Here is a 13,861-nt window from a genome sequence, read left to right as displayed (position 1 = left end):
GGACCTGGACTCGAGCTAGACAAGCCCTGCTGAAGGCGTCGGGCCGTTACAAGACCACGGCTGACTCCCGGAGAAGCCCTGCTCCCGTTTACCATCCGGACCAGAGGATTTGGCTGTCGGCTAAGCATCTTCCGCTGCGGATCGAGAGTCGCAAGTTGGCACCCAGGTTCGTAGGCCCATTTCCTATCTCAAAAGTCATTAATCCTGTTTCTGTACGTTTGAAGTTACCAAGATCCATGAGGATTCACCCCACGTTTCACGTCAGTCAAATTAAACCGGTGAAAGAAAGCCATCTGGTTCCGCCCACCCAACCCCCACCGCCTCCACGGATGATTGACGGGGGTCCAGCTTACACGGTCCGGCGGTTGATGGCAGCTCGCCGCCGGGGAAGAGGATTCCAATACCTGGTGGATTGGGAGGGTTATGGTCCTGAGGAGCGTTCCTGGGTGCCTGCGTCCCGTATTCTGGACCCTGACCTGATTCGACAGTTCCATCATAGTCATCCTGATGTCCCTGGTCCGTCTGGTGCCGTCCCTAGGAGGGGGGGTACTGTCATACCTGTTGCCAGACAATAGTCTGGTTTTGTCTGTCTTTTATGTTTTGTGTGTCACTTCCTGTTTTATTTTGTTAAGTTTTCCCTCATGTGTCTTGTCTGTCGTCTTTACTTCCTGTTCCCCGCTCATCCTGACCTCTGTCCTGATTACCTGTCTCCGCCCTGATTTGCTCCACCTGTGTCTAGTTGTCTTCCCTCCCTTTTGTGTATTTAAACCCTGTCTTTTCCCTTTGTCAGTCGCCAGTTTGTAACTCCAGTAGTTCAGACCAGCGTTCTTGACCTCATTTGTTCGTTTGCTTGCCTGTTCTTTGACCTGTTTTTGGATCCCTCGGTTTCTCGTCTTCTGCCTGTTCCCTGTCAGTTTTGTCTGCCTCATCTGATCTGGTTTTGACCTTCTCGCCCTGACTACCGGTACGTGAGTTTGCCTAGTCCTTATGTCCTGTTGCTCGATTGTTAGCCTGCCTGTGTATGACCTGTTTCCGTCCCTGACCTCCCTCTGCTTTTCCCCAGTCGGGGAAAAGAATCCTAACACCGCTCGGGGAGACGGGCTGCTGCCCTCGATCCGGAGGACTAATCTGAGGAGAAAATCCCCCACCATTATCCTCAAGATTCTGTCACTCATTATATTTTTTCACCTGTGTGTGAACAATAAACCTTTTGGAACTAACTTTTGTTGTTGGAGTTCTGCATTTGGATTCTGGGTTTGTGCTAACATTATTACACTAATATAACATAAGTAATATTCATTCATTCATTTTCTGAACCTGCTTTATCCTCACTAGGGTCACGGGGGTCTCTTGGAGCCTATCCCAGCTACATAGGGGTGAAGGCGGGGTACACCCTGGACATGTGACCAGTTCATCGCAGGGCTGAACATATAGAGACAAACAACCACTGTCACATTCACACCTATGGACAATTTAGATTAACCAACTAACCTATCAGTGCATGTGTTTGGATGGTGGGAGGAGCCAGAGTACCAGAGAGAACCCACGCAGACATGAGGAGAATGTGCAAACTCCACACAGAAAGGTCCCACCCCCCATGGACTGGTGTTGGAATCAAACCCAGGACCTTCTGTCTGTGAGGCACCAGTGCTAACCACTGCACCACCCTGTCACAATATAAGTAATCTAACTAATATTAGTTATATTATATTTAGATTGCTTATTTTAAATATATTAGTTATAATATAAGTAATATAACTAATATATCTAATATAAGTAATATAAGTAATATAACTAATATATCTAATATAAGTAATATAAGTAATATAACTAATATATCTAATATAAGTAATATAAGTAATGTAACTAAAATCTCTAATATAACTACTATAACCCAGTTCTGTCTCTGTCATCGTTTGCTGTACCAGTTTTCAAACCTCTGAGAACGAACGATTCCTGCTCGAACAGCGGTACGAACAGAGGGGGGAGGGAAAAATGACAGCTGAGTTTGATAGACATATCAGCGTTCAGTCATTTCCAGTGGCCGCTCAAAATGACCGGATGGTGTTTATTCAGTCCTGTCCATTCCACAGGTGATTATGTTTTTTATTTTTGTCTTAGCGCATTTAATTACTTAGTTGTAATCGAGGTGTGAAGGGGATTTTAAGCAATATAGTGAAAAATGCTGAAGGAAAACATGCCCCCCCCCCCCTTTAAGCATGTGTCAGTGTTTCAGAGGATAGACCAGTGGGACTGTCCCAGGGCTCAGCTGTCCTGCTCTTTTTGGTGTTCGGGGTCAGTGTTTCAGAGGATAGACCAGTGGGACTGTCCCAGGGCTCAGCTGTCCTGCTCTTTTTGGTGTTGGGGGTCAGTGTTTCAGAGGATAGACCAGTGGGACTGTCCCAGGGCTCAGCTGTCCTGCTCTTTTTGGTGTTCGGGGTCAGTGTTTCAGAGGATAGACCAGTGGGACTGTCCCAGAGCTCAGCTGTCCTGCTCTTTTTGGTGTTCGGGGTCAGTGTTTCAGAGGATAGACCAGTGTCTTTGCGAGGCTTGGTCCTCCTGTCTGTGGGGGGTCTACGCAGACCGGTCTTCTGGGTCTTCTGGTTTGTCTGGTTAACCGCTGCAGGAACAGTGAATGTGAAGTTTTGGAAAATGGAATTGTCCTTTAATGATGGAACAGGCTTTGCGGTCTGGAATGGCCCTGAATATTTGAATGATGATCTGGATGCAGGGTTAGGTTTAGGGTTAGGGTTAGGTTTAGAGGCAGTCTTCTGGGACTTCTTTGGAATCCTGGATGGTTTTGTGAATCCCACCACCTGGAGCTTAATGGGGGCCTCTGATAGTCCTGCCATATTCCGCGCCTGGCACCGGTATTCACCTGCATCCTTATATGAAAGTCCGTTCAGACTGATTATCGACCAGCGCAGTCCCACCCGAGGAGTTTCCTGCATAACTGAAAACAAAGGATATGGAATATAAATTTTATTTTTCTGCATTTATTGAATGACAGATAAAAACACACACAAGAAAAGAAACAGAACATCTAAACATCAAATGCAAACCCCCAACCACAAAGGCCAGAAAATGAAAGACCTTAACCCTAACCCTAACCCTGATCAGCACTGGACCTAACCCTAACCCTAACCCTGATCAGCACTGGACCTAACCCTAACTCTAACCCTGATCAGCACTGGACCTAACCCTAACCCTAACCCTGATCAGCACTGGACCTAACCCTAACCCTAACCCTGAAATGTTGACCCACACTGTTGTGTATTTTTTACTCATTTGTTTTTGTTATTACTGTGTTTTGTCTGCAGGTAAATCTTTGTTACCACACTCACAGTCCCATGGGTACAGTTCTTAGAGAAACAATACCAGGAGGAATGCTGATTTAAAAACAATCTGACACATGTCATTGAATAAACACATCATTTAAAAGCCAAGAAAGAGGACTTACAACTCTGCAAACTCTGAGGCAGTTCTTCAGCGTTCTCAACAATCTGCTGTTGGCAGCAGTCTGGAGAGAAGGAGATGACCACCACTAAGTAAGTAGTGACAGTTCCTGATGGTACCTGTGTGTGCAGTGGTACCTGTGTGTGCAGTGGTACCTGTGTGTGCAGTGTGATTGGTACCCGTGTGTGCAGTGTGGGTGGTACCTGTGTGTGCAGTGTGATTGGTACCCGTGTGTGCAGTGTGGGTGGTACCTGTGTATGCAGTGGTACCTGTGTGTGCAGTGGTACCTGTGTGTGCAATGGTACCTGTGTGTATAGTGTGAGTGGTACCTGTGTGTGCAGTGGTGCCTGTGTGTGGTACCTGTGTGTGGTACCTGTGTGTATAGTGTGTGTGGTACCTGTGTGTGGTACCTGTGTGTATAGTGTGTGTGGTACCTGTGTGTGGTACCTGTGTGCGCAGTGGTGCCTGTGTGTGGTACCTGTGTGTATAGTGTGTGTGGTACCTGTGTGGTACCTGTGTGTGCAGATGTTCTAATCCAGCTCAGTGTGGGGGTTGGGTACCCGGTGGCGTCACAGCGCAGGATGACGTTACTTCCCAGTGGGCTGATGACGGTGGTGGCTGCCGGCTGAACAGACGGTCTCATACAGCGGAAGGCCTCCGTCTGCATCATCAGGATCCCGGACTGACCCAGAGACCGGCTGCACATCAGGACCTGGTCCATGAGAACCACTGGACTGCCCAGGGTAAGAGACAGGGACACCACCATGGAGATCTGACAGTCACACAACCAGGGGTTGTCATGGAGACCTGGATTTCCAGAAAAAACAACAGGATTGTACGAGTACGTCCACCTTCAGGGTTTGTCATCAGTTGTAGATGTTTGTAGATCTTCTGGTTTGTAATGAATGAGCTGTCTTTACTTGAATCCAGTAGTTTGTATTGGCCTGGTTTGGAGTTTTTCATGTATTTGTACTCATGTGTGAGTGTCTGTTGATAGGACTAGCCTCTTCTCACACCGTACCTAATATTCTTCTTTGTATTGAACTTTCCTGTTGTCCTGGGAGAGGAAACCAAAGGTCCAGCAACTCAGCAGGCAATATGGTCAACCTAAAGAGAGGGAAGTTAAGGAGATGGACAAGGAATCGTCTTTCCTGTTTTGGGGGAAATTTCTCAAACAATATCAATAGCATTTCCTGCATCCACTATCTAGCACTACAAGCCAACTCTTACCTGCTGTATATACAATGGCAAAAAGAGCCAAATGATATTCTGGAACCAAAACGGCAGCTTTGGTGTTGAGTCCCAGAGGCACTTTTAGAAGTCCGAACCTGATACATTTGGGAACCACATTTGGTCTGTGTATGTACCCAGTGGTAGCGTTAGGCTGTGTTTGGACACGTGTGGATTACTGAACACATTCTGCAGATAAAACCTGGGGCTGATATGAAATCTGTTCACATTTGGGTTTATTGTGCACCGGTAATCAGTTTAGTCAGTCACTCACATCTGACTCAACTTTAAATGGTGTTAATTGTTACATATTACACATGATGGCTTCTCTCTCTCTCTCTCTCTCTATACACACACATGTATATATATATATATATATATATATATATATATGTGTGTGTGTGTGTGTATATAAAACACAGTACACTCAATGCACACCCTGAGTGATCAGCCATGATCCATATTCAAATCCTGAAACTGTCCTTCTGGGTTATAGAATTATGGAATTCTCATGAAGGAATTTTTCTTTTTTTTTTTTTATTTCTGGGCTCAGCTGTCTGTACCCATAAGGCAGCAGCCGGCCACCCAGGGGCAGGCGAGGCGCCGGTCCCCGAGCCCCACGAGCCCAGGAGCCACCCGTCTCCCCGGGCACAGGTCCCACCCAGCACACCGGGCGGCCAGGCCGGCCCAGACCGCCACCCGCTGGAGGCCAGTGCGCACCCCGATGCCACAGCCAAGCGCCCTGGGGGCCTGGAGGCCCACCTCCCCATCCCACCAAGCCCAACCCCCAAACCCCACACACACCCCAGTCCCCCACTCACCCACACAAGCATATGCACACACACCCACTGACTCCCAGACATACACACCACCCATCCCACATGTTCGACCATTCACACACACACACACACACCTCCACCCATGCCCATACACCCACCTACCCACATGCACACCCACACGTACACATCTACATGTACAAACATACCCACACATGTACCCACACCCATCAACAGCCCCTCACACCCACCTGCACACCCACCTGCACACACCAGACACACGTATCCGGAGTGTCGCCCCCCCCCCAGCAGCGAGTAGCACCGCCGTGAGTCCCCCCAAGGCGCAGCACCCGAGCGCAGCCCCAGCACCGACCGCAGCCCAGGGCGGCAACACCAGCCGCCAGGAACCCCACCACAGTCCACCACCCTGCCAGCAACCGCCACACCCCTGATGCCCACATGCACACATCTGTTCCAGTCCCAACACGACCTGTGGTGGACAAGAGAGCGGCTAGCCCAGCGCCCCCCCAGGAGAGCCAGGAGCCAGTAGTGATGAGGGGATTGTTCCTGTCAGGATGGAAGGAGAAGGTGAGCTGTTGGAACAGACTGTGAACAAGCAGTAGTTCCACTAAAACCACTGTCTGGACCCAAACCATAGTCCTGACCTGTTTTAGTTTTATTATTAACAGTGAGACAGTAAATACACAAAGTCCACAACTGAAAGGCAATAGCATAAAGTCATATTAAATAAACCTGCATATTTAGCCAATGTACAGATCTGAACTGGTTTAGTAAGTCCAAATGTCTGTAGATCTTATTTTTTATTGTGATACAGGTGCAGGAGAGTCTAGAGAAACTGGAGGAAGTGTGAAAGGGAGAGCAGAGTCTACTGATGACAGGAGCAGCTCAGCAGCACAACCTGAACCACTAATGACACAGATGAACAGGAGTCTGTGGGAGCTGGGGTTCCTCTGGGGTTCCACTGGGGTTCTTCTGGGGTTCCTCTGCTCACCCTCAGTCACAGAATATACACACAGTTTTTTCTTATCATCCTCGTCAAACCCCTAATATCACTGTACCACAAGTTTTTTAATAGCAAAGTTGGAACAAACCGTAAGTGGCTGACTTACTGTGAAAAAAATCAGTCTCTCTACTGCTGTGTTTGTCTCAGGCTTTGCAGAACAGTGTGTAGACCTGACATGTGAGGTTATAATTACATGATTTTAATAATAAATTGGTCGTGATCTAAAGTGGGCCGGTCTGAGGTATGAAACTCCAGGGCTGAAAATGTGTCTCAGTCCGGCCCTGTGCCTAGGTGCTGGATTTTCTACACCTGTGGCCATGGAAGTGATTGGAACACCTGATTCAGATTATTTGGATGGGTGAGCAAATACTTTTGGCAATATAGTGTACCAATGTGTGAAGGGGTTCCCCCTGGAGGTGTCACCCATTCCAACCCTAACCCTAACCCTAACCCTAACCCAGGGCTGACGTGGACACAATAACAACCATTCACTGTCACATCTCAGGGTGTTTAGATTCACCAATAACCGACAGACATGTATGTGTTTGGAGGATTAGAGCTTAGGGTTTGGGTTAGGTTTAGGGTTGGGGTTAGGTTTAGGGTTGGGGTTAGGTTTAGGGTTAGGTTTAGGGTTTGGGTTAGGTTTAGGGTTAGGTTTAGGGTTAGGGTTAGGGTTAGGGTTAGGTTTAGGGTTAGGGTTAGGAAGCTGGGTACCAGGAAAGAACTGACACAGACATGAGGAGAACCCAGTTCAGTTGGAGTGGGACCAGCTGATCCAGTAAAAGCTCACCCATTCAGACCCACCTGTTACTGGACACATCCAGGTAGGTGATGTTGGACAGGAACAGAGCGGCATGGGCAGGTAAACTGGACAGGCGGTTGTTGTGAAGGCCTAGGGTCTGGAGGCGGGGCATATCCCTAAGCCCCTCCCAGGGGAAGGTGCTCAGGAGGTTCCCGTCCAGACGCAGTTCTCGCAGGGCTTTCAAGTTGACGAAGCTGCTGGGGTGAATGGATGTGATGGAGTTGTAGGTCAACCATAAAAACTTCAACTGCGACAGGTTGTAGAAGGCTGCCCGCGGAATCCGAGAGATCGCAGTCTTCTCCAGCCTCAGTTTGAATGCGTCAGCTGGGACGTGAACGGGAACAGCCGAGATTCTGGGATCACTGCAGTGCACCAACCTGAAACCAGCACAAGGGTTAGGGTCAGGGTTAAGCAACACAAACCTGGGACAGTATGTGGCTGGCAATGTCATATCCAGCAACCCATTACAACATTAGCAGCGGTACCCTAACTCTAATAACCTGTACCCTAACCCACCTGGGTTCGTCTGGTCCACGTGTCCCAGAGTCACAGGCACAGAAAGATGGACAAGCATGGACGGTCCACAGAAGGGACTCCCAGGACAAGAGTCCATGGACAAGGAGCAGCACGTACATCCTCTGTCCAAGCAGGCACAAAGTCAAACAGCTGTGGTGTGTTCGCTGTCAGCTGTGGTGTGTTCGCTGTCCCTGTGGTGTGTTCGCTGTCCCTGTGGTGTGTTCGCTGTCCCTGTGGTGTGTTCACTGTCCCTGTCCTTCCACTCTGTGCTGTTTTCTGTCTCCACAGACTCAGTTGGTCCAGATTAGCCTGGATTACTCTTCTCACTCTTAATCCCATGTGTCCCTGGCTCAGACTCAGACTCTCTCTCTTCATGTTGTTTTCCAAGATAAACACAAACATCAAAGGTGTTCCTGAATTTCCTGTGTGTTGTTTTTTGTCCATTAACCACCCCCCCCCCCCCAGCCTAACCTTGTCCCCCATGTTCCTGGTCACTTTTACTGGACATTTATATGGACATCACCTCAGACAACCACAGACACACAGAGGTCTGACTTGAACAGCCCCATCCAGTGGTCTGAACTGGAACTACACACAGCCCAGTGGTCTGAACTGGAACTACACACGGCCCAGTGGTCTGAACTGGAACTACACACAGAAATTCTTGAACTCAGCATTTTGTGACAATACCATCTAATATTCAAACTCTAAATGGTCTCTCCCACATATTTATTTTTGCATTTATTAAACATAATCAAATAAATGCAGTTTTCTTTTTTTTTAAAGAATATTGTCTGTTTTTGATGTTTTATAAATTTATTGTCTCTGGAAATCATAAACCTACTTATCTTGTTTAAAGAAACTTATGCCAGATCCAATTTTATTTGTAGTTTTGGGTTTAATCCTGGCTTTGACCAAAATGTCTGAAATTTGTATTTTTTCTATCGACTGTAATCCATCTGAGTTCACTGTCTGTGTAGTGTTCTTCTGTTAAGAAACAGAAGTTCTGTCTACCAAAGCAGAACATCTACATGTGACCACCAAAGGTAAGAAAGGACCTGTAGTACCCTGTACTGTAGTACCCTGTACTGGACCCAAAGGACCTGTAGTACCCTGTACTGGACCCAAAGGACCTGTAGTACCCTGTAGTGGACACAAAGGACCTGTAGTACCCTGTACTGGACCCAAAGGACCTGCAGTACCCTGTACTGTAGTACCCTGTATTGGACCCAAAGGACCTGTAGTACCCTGTACTGGACAGACAGGACCTGTAGTACCCTGTACTGGACCCAAAGGACCTGCAGTACCCTGTACTGGACACAAAGGACAGGCAGTACCCTGTATTGTAGTACCCTGTACTGGACCCAAAGGACCTGTAGTACCCTGTACTGGACAGACAGGACCTGTAGTACCCTGTACTGGACCCAAAGGATCTGTAGTACCCTGTACTGGACACAAAGGACCTGTAGTACCCTGTACTGGACCCAAAGGACCTGCAGTACCCTGTACTGGACACAAAGGACCGGCAGTACCCTGTACTTGACAGACAGGACCTGTAGTACCCTGTACTGGACACAAAGGACCTGTAGTACCCTTTACTGGACAGACAGGACCTGTAGTACCCTGTACTGGACCCAAAGGACCTGCAGTACCCTGTACTGGATACAAAGGACCTGTAGTACCCTGTACTGGACAGACAGGACCTGTAGTACCCTGTACTGGACCCAAAGGACCTGTAGTACCCTGTACTGGACACAAAGGACCTGTAGTACCCTGTACTGGACCCAAAGGACCTGCAGTACCCTGTACTGGACACAAAGGACCGGCAGTACCCTGTACTGTAGTACCCTGTACTGGACCCAAAGGATCTGTAGTACCCTGTACTGGACCCAAAGGACCTGTAGTACCCTGTACTGGACAGACAGGACCTGTAGTACCCTGTACTGGACACAAAGGACCTGTAGTACCCTGTACTGGACCCAAAGGACCTGTAGTACCCTGTACTGGACCCAAAGGACCTGTAGTACCCTGTACTGGACCCAAAGGACCTGTCATACCCTGTACTGGACACAAAGGACCGGCAGTACCCTGTACTGAAGTACCCTGTACTGGACCCAAAGGACCTGCAGTACCCTGTACTGGACAGACAGGAACTGTAGTACCCTGTACTGGACCCAAAGGACCTGTAGTACCCTGTACTGGACAGACAGGACCTGTACTACCCTGTACTGGACCCAAAGGACCTGTAGTACCCTGTACTGGACAGACAGGACCTGTAGTACCCTGTACTGGACCCAAAGGACCTGTAGTACCCTGTACTGGACACAAAGGACCTGTAGTACCCTGTACTGGACAGACAGGACCTGTAGTACCCTGTACTGGACCCAAAGGACCGGCAGTACCCTGTACTGTAGTACCCTGTACTGGACAGACAGGGCCTGCAGTACCCTGTACTGGACACAAAAGACCTGTAGTACCCTGTACTGGACCCAAAGGACCTGTAGTACCCTGTACTGGACAGACAGGACCTGTAGTACCCTGTACTGGATCCAAAGGACCTGTAGTACCCTGTACTGGACCCAAAGGACCTGCAGTACCCTGTACTGGACACAAAAGACCTGTAGTACCCTGTACTGGACCCAAAGGACCTGTAGTACCCTGTACTGGACACAAAGGACCTGCAGTACCCTGTACTGGATACAAAGGACCGGCAGTACCCTGTACTGTAGTACCCTGTACTGGACCCAAAGGACCTGTAGTACCCTGTACTGGACCCAAAGGACCTCTAGTACCCTGTACTGGACACAAAGGACCTGTAGTACCCTGTACTTGACAGACAGGACCTGTAGTACCCTGTACTGGACACAAAGGACCTGTAGTACCCTTTACTGGACAGACAGGACCTGTAGTACCCTGTACTGGACCCAAAGGACCTGCAGTACCCTGTACTGGATACAAAGGACCGGCAGTACCCTGTACTGTAGTACCCTGTACTGGACCCAAAGGACCTGTAGTACCCTGTACTTGACAGACAGGACCTGTAGTACCCTGTACTGGACCCAAAGGACCTGTAGTACCCTGTACTGGACCCAAAGGACCTGTAGTACCCTGTACTTGACACAAAGGACCTGTAGTACCCTGTACTGGACAGACAGGACCTGTAGTACCCTGTACTGGTCCTAAAGGACCTGCAGTACCCTGTACTGGACAACATGACAGACAGCGTATGGAGCTTTTTTCTGGTCCCAGAGCATCCCCAAACACCTGACATGGTTGACTCCAAATGCTGCGCTTTCTCAGGTCAGCTAACTTTAGTCCACATGTGCTAACCTTAGTCCACATATGCTAACTTTAGTCCACATGTGCTAACCTTAGTCCACATGTGCTAACTTTAGTCCACATGTGCTAACCTTAGTCCACATATGCTAACTTTAGTCCACATGTGCTAACCTTCGTCCACATGTGCTAACCTTAGTCCACATGTGCTAACCTTCGTCCACATGTGCTAACTTTAGTCCACATGTGCTAACCTTAGTCCACATGTGCTAACTTCAGTCCACATGTGCTAACCTTCGTCCACATGTGCTAACTTTAGTCCACATGTGCTAACCTTAGTCCACATGTGTTAACCTTCGTCCACATGTGCTAACTTTAGTCCACATGTGCTAACCTTAGTCCACATGTGCTAACCTTAGTCCACATGTGCTAACTTTAGTCCACATGTGCTAACCTTAGTCCACATGTGCTAACTTTAGTCCACATGTGCTAACCTTAGTCCACATGTGCTAACTTTAGTCCACATGTGCTAACTTTAGTCCACATGTGCTTTTATTGGACTGGTTTGGCTCAAACCGGTGCTGTTGGTCTGAACTCAGCTGAGCTAATGCGCTAATTAGCATCTGGGCTGTTGTTGTAATGCAGCCAGAGGTGTGTGTGTGTGTGTGTGTGTGTGTGTGTGTGTATGTGTGTGAGGGTGTGTGTGTGTGTATGTGTGTATGTGTGTGAGGGTGTGTGTGTATGTGCGTGTGTGTGTGTGTGTGTGTGTGTATGAGGGTGTATGTGCGTGTGTGTGTGTGTGTGTGTGTTGTTAGTTTTGTTGTATTGGTTGGTGTCCAGTTGTGTCCAGGTCCTGTAGAAAATAAAATAATGTCAATAATGTAGAGGGATACTCAGTTTGGAGAACGCCCTGCAGGTGTTTTTTTTCCCAAGGAGAAGGCCCTGCAGGTGTTTTTTTTTCCCATGGAGAAGGCCCTGCAGGTGTTTTTTTTCCATGGAGAAGGCCCTGCAGGTGTTTTTTTTTTCCAAGGAGAAGGCCTTGGCCTAGGTTACGGTTAGGGTTAGGGTTAGGGTTAGGAACAGGCAAGAAAACCATGATGACCCAGTTGAAGATGACCCATTTTTTTTTGGACGCCAAACGGAAGGTCATAGAGAAATGAAACCTGGACCTACCCCCCCTATTTCGGGGGCGGGCTTTCCATTGGTGCCACCCACTTTCAAGTCCGACTTCCGGTTCCGGAGATATAACCGGAAGTAATTTTATTTTGCTTATATCTCGGGAACGGAAGGTCGTAGAGACACAGGACAAAGACTGGCGTGTTCAGCGACCCCAAATTAGGTAGACGGATCAAACTTCCGAGTCTCTACGACCTTCGGTTCGCGAGATATTCCAGGTCAAAGATCATCATAGAAAAAAAATGGGCGATCTGAAAATATGAAAATTTGACTAAGTGTGGACCCCAAAAATTACGATTTCAAAATGTGATAGGAGCACGTTTCATGCCATTTGGAGTCGTTTGGACCCTACTTTGTGAGGTAAGTTTTTTTGAACTAAGGGTTAGGGTTATAGGGTTAGGGTTAGGGTTAGGGTTAGAGGGTTTGGGTTAGGGTTAGGTTAGGTTAGGGTTAGGGTTAGGGTTTAGGGTTAGGGTTAGGATTAGGATAGGGTTAGGGTTAGGGTAAGGGTTAGGGTTAGGGTTAGGGTAGGGTTAGGGTTAGGGTTAGGGTTAGTGGGTTAGGGTTAGGGTTAGGGGTTAGGGTTAGGGTTAGAGGGTTAGGGTTAGGGTTAGGGGTAGGGTTAGGGTTAGGGTTAGGGGTTAGGGTTAGGGTTAGGGTTAGGGAACAGGCAAGAAAACCATGATGACCCAGTTGAAGATGACCCATTTTTTTTTGGACGCCAAACGGAAGGTCATAGAGAAATGAAACCTGGACCTACCCCCCCTATTTCGGGGGCGGGCTTTCCATTGGTGCCACCCACTTTCACGTCCGACTTCCGGTTCCGGAGATATAACCGGAAGTAATTTTATTTTGCTTATATCTCGGGAACGGAAGGTTGTAGAGACACAGGACAAAGACTGGCGTGTTCAGCGACCCCAAATTAGGTCAGACGGATCAAACTTCCGAGTCTCTACGACCTTCGGTTCGCGAGATATTCCAGGTCAAAGATCATCATAGAAAAACAATGGGCGATCTGAAAATATGAAAATTTGACTAAGTGTGGACCCCAAAAATTACAATTTCAAAATGTGATAGGAGCACGTTTCATGCCATTTGGAGTCGATAGGACCCCACTTTGTGAGGTACTTTATGTGAAACTTGACTGTAATACCTACAGCATCCAGCAGAGGGAGCTGTTGTACTCAGACTGCAATACCTACAGAATCCAGCAGAGGGAGCTGTTTTAGTTAGACTGTAATACCTACAGAGTCCAGCAGAGGGAGCTGTTGTAGTTAGAATGTAATACCTATAAAGTCCAGCAGAGGGAGCTGTTTTACTTAGACTGTAATACCTATAGAGTCCAGCAGAGGGAGCAGTTGTAGTTAGACTGTAATACCTATAGAGTCCAGCAGAGGGAGCTGTTTTAGTTAGACTGTAATACCTATAGAATCCAGCAGAGGGAGCTGATATGGTTAATTCTAGGCTTTAACTGGCTGTATCTCGGAAACGGAAGCTCGTAGAGACATGTTATGTAGTATGACCTTATCCTAATTTGGCCACGCCCTTTTCATTGGTACTACCCACAAGTCTGTGCGACTTCCGGTTTCAGAGATACAACGGAAG

General features: G+C 48.0%; 1 protein-coding gene across 1 annotated transcript; it reads right to left on the bottom strand.

Moving 5' to 3' along the window:
* Nucleotides 1-2,213: 2,213 nt before the first annotated feature.
* LOC115415950 (leucine-rich repeat, immunoglobulin-like domain and transmembrane domain-containing protein 3) lies at nt 2,214-8,072 on the bottom strand. The gene is made up of 8 exons (XM_030129631.1): nt 8,035-8,072; nt 7,805-7,956; nt 7,291-7,665; nt 4,478-4,563; nt 3,970-4,263; nt 3,461-3,520; nt 2,768-2,953; nt 2,214-2,731 (listed from the first exon to the last, which is right to left on the bottom strand). The coding sequence occupies exons 2-8, from the start codon at nt 7,921-7,923 to the stop codon at nt 2,214-2,216; spliced, it is 1,638 nt and encodes a 545-aa protein (XP_029985491.1). The 5' UTR covers nt 7,924-7,956; nt 8,035-8,072.
* Nucleotides 8,073-13,861: the final 5,789 nt, after the last annotated feature.

Source organism: Sphaeramia orbicularis, unplaced genomic scaffold (assembly GCF_902148855.1).
Source record: "Sphaeramia orbicularis unplaced genomic scaffold, fSphaOr1.1, whole genome shotgun sequence".
Classification (NCBI taxonomy): domain Eukaryota; kingdom Metazoa; phylum Chordata; class Actinopteri; order Kurtiformes; family Apogonidae; genus Sphaeramia; species Sphaeramia orbicularis.
Note: the sequence above shows the minus strand (reverse complement) of the source record. Positions and strands in the feature narration are given on the sequence as shown.